The sequence below is a fragment of the Echinops telfairi genome, unplaced genomic scaffold (genome assembly GCF_000313985.2).
Source record: "Echinops telfairi isolate 266 unplaced genomic scaffold, ASM31398v2 ScPeMD7_2291;HRSCAF=2852, whole genome shotgun sequence".
In the NCBI taxonomy this organism is placed as follows: domain Eukaryota; kingdom Metazoa; phylum Chordata; class Mammalia; order Afrosoricida; family Tenrecidae; genus Echinops; species Echinops telfairi.
In genome coordinates, this window is record NW_022106189.1 from 5,306,441 (window position 1) to 5,311,563 (window position 5,123).

At 57.3% G+C, this 5,123-nt stretch overlaps 1 protein-coding gene across 2 annotated transcripts in view; it reads left to right on the forward strand.

Moving 5' to 3' along the window:
- The window catches only part of CUNH19orf12 (chromosome unknown C19orf12 homolog), an 8,666-nt gene extending 3,648 nt beyond the window's left edge, over window positions 1–5,018 (forward strand). Inside the window, exons 2-3 of one of the 2 annotated variants that reach the window (XM_030886581.2) lie at window positions 82–251; window positions 4,265–5,018. In XM_030886581.2, coding sequence (XP_030742441.2) covers window positions 82–251; window positions 4,265–4,530 — 436 coding nt within the window. In that variant the 3' untranslated portion in view covers window positions 4,531–5,018. Of the gene's footprint in view, window positions 1–81; window positions 252–1,308; window positions 1,725–4,264 lie in introns of those variants that run through there. The other variant, XM_045293946.1, reaches the window with a different exon arrangement.
- Window positions 5,019–5,123: the final 105 nt, after the last annotated feature.

A 5,123-nucleotide genomic window follows, 5' to 3' on the forward strand; every position in this document is an offset into this window, starting at 1 on the left:
GGGGGGGGGGGCTGTTGCTCTCTGCAGGAAATGGGGGTTCCTCCCACTAGAGCTCTCTCTGAACCCCCGTCCCTCCCTCAGGGCCCGCAGGATGCCTGTCCTTGTGGAAGACATCATGCAGCTTCTCTGCTCCGTCTCTGAGGAGAGGAAGATGAAGGCAGCCGTCAAGCACTCCGGAAAGGGCGCCCTGGTCACCGGGGCTGTGGCCTTCGTTGGCGGTTTGGTGGGCGGCCCGCCGGGAATAGCTGTTGGTAAGGGGCCTGTGGAGACTGCCGTCCTCGTGGGCATTGTAGACAGGCCACAGTCACTGTGCCCAGAGCCAGGCCAGTTATGGTGGCCTCTGCGACTTTATCTTTGTGTCCATCACTCATCCTGTGGAAAAGGCTTGTGTGATGGCCCAGAGTTGCAGGGCCTGCTGGGAAATGGGACGATATCATTCAGTCCCTAAATTCTCTGGGTCACTGGCCCTGTCCCCGCCTGGGGGATGTGTCCAGGACTGGGAAGGTATCAGGGTACCCTGCAGCCCCCCCACCCCCCTTCATGACCCTGCCACTTGAGATGCCACTTACATGGGCACTGGGGGGGTAGCTTGCTGAGCCCTTACTGTGCCTGCTGGCTAAAATACTGAATGGGCACCCCCACTGCCAGCTCCATGGGAGGGGGAGCGCCTTTCTGAGAGTAAGATGTCCAGTGCAGGGAAGCAGCCCCCTGCCTCCCAGGAGTGATCCCTGTCCCCTGGGCTCACTCAAGCCGTGAGTAATAGTTGGGGTCAGCTTTTCAGAGGAAATGGCTCGCTTGTCAGAAAGGCACCATTCCTTGGGGTGAGGGCCCATTGCAGCCTCCGGGTCAGGAGCAGGGAGAACTGTGCCCCAGGCAGCGTGGAGGAGCTGTCTGGTCCAACGCTGGGATAGAGCCTGAGAGCTGGCTCACAGCCACTCAGACTGCAGTAGCAGCAGATAAAGCCTCCCATGGGGCACCTGGTTCCAGCCACAGGGCTGTTTCCAGGTTCTCGGTGTGGCTTGGTGCCTGCCAAGGGCCCAACCTGCCACGGGGCTGGCCAGATGTTTCCTGAATGCCTGCTGCATGCTGGACAGGCGGTGCAGGGTCTGGATCCCACCCTCTGCGAGCTCACCATCTGCTGGAATCCTTTCTCCCTGGTCAGCAGCCCCCCTGTCAGTACAGACAGGAGAGGGCCCCAGGCTGGCCTCTGTGTCTTGATCACTGGCCTGGCCATGGGCCGGTGGGTGTCCATCAGCGGAGGAACCCCGGGGAAGGAAAGCAGCGCGGGGTGGGGAGGGTGCAGACCTTCCCTCTCCTCATCATGAGTTGGGGTGCCCGACTCACCGCCTGCCCCCAGGAGCCTGCTTTCTTCCCCAAGGACAGTCCACCCATGTCCCAATCCCACCGGCTGTCCTGGAAGGACTTGCTGAGATAATTTTATCAGGTGCTATTTTGGGAGCACATACTTTATTCTGATGGAGCAAATGCTGCAGAGAACTGGATGCCGGCACATGGGACCCAGGGGCTGGGCCACTTTTAGCCCCTGGTCACATGAGGGAGATCATCAGCCTGCCCAGAATACAAAAGGATTTTCCCTTCTTCACAGAGCTGATAATTTGAGGGTCGATATTCCTGGCAACTTTCTGCATTAGGAGCTGGTCTAAATCAAATCTTGATGTTCTCATAAAGGTTAAGTGCAGATGAGAGTGACCGGGCGGCTGAAGGTACTGCACTACTGTTGTGTTGTGTGTGGGTGTGTGGGTGGGGTGGGGTGGGGTGGCACTGGTCTCCAGCTCAGAGCTGGTGTGCTGTGGCCCCAACAGGCCCCCAAGTGATGTCTGAGCCCAGCCTGCTGATAGGCTCTCTGCCAGACTGCGATTTGCTTTTTAAAAGAATATTAGATGAAGAGAGAAGTTGCCAAGATAACAGAGAAAATTCCTCTGTCTGCCTCATCCAATTTCAGTTCCCCTCATGGTCACACTGAGGCTGCCTGACCCGTGGTCCAAGCTAGGATTCCAGCCCTGAACTCGCGGTGCCCTCTGAACCCCAGGCTCCACGTAGACCTCACCAGTGTCTGCGTTGACGGCTTTTTCTAGTGCTGGGGTTCAGTGCAAGACACCAGGTTGCACTTAATCCTCACCTCTCCCAAGGCCTCTCGGCAGCGCTAGGGTTTTCCTGGGTCTCTTTGAGGAAGCACATACTCCATCAGTGCCCCTCGCTTGGGGCCTGGGGTTGCAGGAGCAGTGGTGGGTCAGCTTCCCTCAGGGGACCCTGCTGCGCAGCCCTGCCTGTTGGCCAGGCCAGTGCTGGCTTGCCAGGAGCTTTGATGCAGAACAAGTTTCAGTGGAGCTCCCAGACCAAGGTGGACTAGGAGGAAAGACCTGCCCAGCGATGGCTGGGAATTTGCTGGGGACAGCCCTGTGGACCACAAGGGTCTGGGGATGACACAGGACTGGGGTAGGGCTGACCCGCAGCAGCTGGCAGCAGTCTGAGAAGAGTGGTGGGGGATGAAGTGTCCTCTAGAATCGTTTCTGGGGTACAGGCATCCAAATGACATCACTGGTGATGTCACCCTGGAGCTCTGCTGGTAGTGCAGGAAGTTTAGCCAGGTTGCATTTCATCAATGTCTAATTCAGGGCTGGGGAATGAGCCCCCTGGGCCAGAGAAGGGCCGAGAAATCATCAGCATCAGCTAACATCACACACCTCACTGAAGAGAAGCAGTCCCAGCCATCACACTCCCAAAGCCACACTCACAGCCTTCAAGTCGATTCTGATTCACAGCGATCTCAAAGGACAGGGTAGACCTGCCCCGGTCAGTTCCCGAGACGATAACTCTTTATGGGAGTAGAAAGCCTCCTCTTTCTCCCTAGGAGTGTTTGGTGGTTTCAAACTGCTGACCTTGCATTTAGCAGCCCACTGAGTAACCACTCTGCCACCTCGGCTCCCCAGCCATCACATCAGGGGTGAGTTAATGAAATATTTGACCTAGCATAGCAGGCTAATTTTAAGTGGATAATTTTGTATGGCCTACAAATGATGCTATACATATCTAAATGACCCTTGGCCGGAAAAGGTTCCCTACCCCTTATCCAACGACCAATATTTTAAAACCATGAGATTTTGGTAAAGCTATAACTTGAGGTTTTCAGCTATCTGGAGTGGCAGCGACAGGGGCATGAAGTAACTGCGGTCCCTATAGAAAGACCAGCTCAGCCAGGTCCCTCTCCTGCCAGCCACCCACTGGCCCAGAGGTCCCCCCTCCTCGGCTCCGGTGGCTTTGTGTGGACACACAGCCCTTGAGTCCCAAGAAGGAGACCACAACCTCCGTAGCACATGGAAATGAAAAGTAACCTTTGTGTGTTCCTGTGAGTACCGGGAAGAGAGCGAGTGGAATGAGTCAAATATGTGATTTATTGTCGTACAACTTTGGTGGGGTTGCATGAGAAGCTTTGCTTCAAAAGGAGCCCTCCAAAGCCAACAGCAAGTAAACCCAGTGCCGTCAGGTGGACTTTGACTTCTAGGGAGCCAGGTGGCGGAGCAGTTACACCGTGGGCTCCTAACCGCAAGGTCAGCAAACTCAAAACTACCAGCTGCTCAGAAGGAGAAAGATGAGGCTTACAGCTCCCGTAAAGAGTTCCAGCCTCGGAACCCCTGGGGCAGTGTCCCCGTCCTGCAGGGTCACTATGGGTCCGAATGCACTCCGTGGCAGTGTGTTTGGTCCCTGGCTTTTTAGGGCAGAGTGGAATTGCAGAAGCAGGCACCTCATCTTTCTGAGAGCAGCCTGGCGTTTAACCCACTGTGCCACCTGGACTCCCCGGACGAGGCTCTCACCTGTCCCCTAGGTCCTTTAACCACGAGTGTGCTAGGAATTTCCACAGCTTGGGGACAGGGTGTGTTGGGCACCAAAGGCAGGGCCCAGCTGGCCCCTGAAATGATTCTCTAGCTTGCATTTGCTTCTGAGCCCTGCCCTGGGATGAGAGAGAGACGGGGGCAGGAGAGCCTTGTTCAGCCCAAGGAGGAGTTTCGCAGGCACGGCTCTGGTGGGGAGGGTTTTCACTTAGTGCTGTGCAGCATGGAGCTGGGATGCCAGTAACTGAGCAACTGCTGGACACTGGCTCTCCGCGCCACCTGGCTGTGCAGGCCCCAAGCAGAGCCTGCCTGACCCAGTGGTCAAGCTGGTGACGATGTCAGTGAGAACGTAAGGCCATAAGGCCGTGGTGCATGTGTGAGGCCCGGCTAACGCAGACTCCGCTGTTTCCCAGGCGGGGCCGTCGGGGGCCTGCTGGGCGCCTGGATGACGAGTGGGCAGTTCAAGCCGGTCCCTCAGATCCTGATGGAGCTGCCTCGCTCCGAGCAGCAGAAGCTCGTCGACAAAGCCACAGCCATCGTCAGGCACCTGGAGTGGACGGACGCCGTGCAACTGGTCACGCTGGTCATGGGCAGCGAGGTCCTGCAGCAGCAGCTTCTGGCCATGCTGGTGAACTACGTCAACAAGGAGCTGCGGGCAGAGATTAAATACGGGGACTAGGTCGCTGCTGCCCACGAGAGGGGCCCCTGGGAGTGCTGCAGGGAATGCTGTGAAGGACCCCCTGAGAAGCCCATCCAGCGGCAGTGTCCCCCAGCTGCAGCGCCCTGCGTGCTGCCCGTGTTCCTGAGAAGCCGAGTGTGCGAGCGCCTCACTGCTTGCCCGCAGCCCTGACCATGGGACCATGGGCAGCAGAGCCTCCCTCACACGATGACTCTTGCCCGGCACCTGTGGCACGACTGGTTCCCTGCGGGGTCCAGGCGCTCAGGGCAGGGACAGCCCATGCTGCCCTCATGCTTACCTCCCTGGTCACCCCTTCCCTCATCTGGGGACTTCTGAGTGGGCTGGGGGTGGGCAGAGGCAGGGGGCTTGATGAGGGGCAGGTGTGCTCACCTGTTCTCCCATGCCTGCCCTGGGGGAATCCCGCCCACCATGAGAAGCCAGGGTACTTCTTGAATTATACCATGCAAATTAAATCTGTTCCGTATGAAGTCATGTTCTTCCTGAAGTCTAAGAAAGGTTTCTTAGAGGCCTCACTCTAACTCTAACCCTTACCTTAACCCTAAACCTAACCCTAGGCCTAAACCTAACCCTAA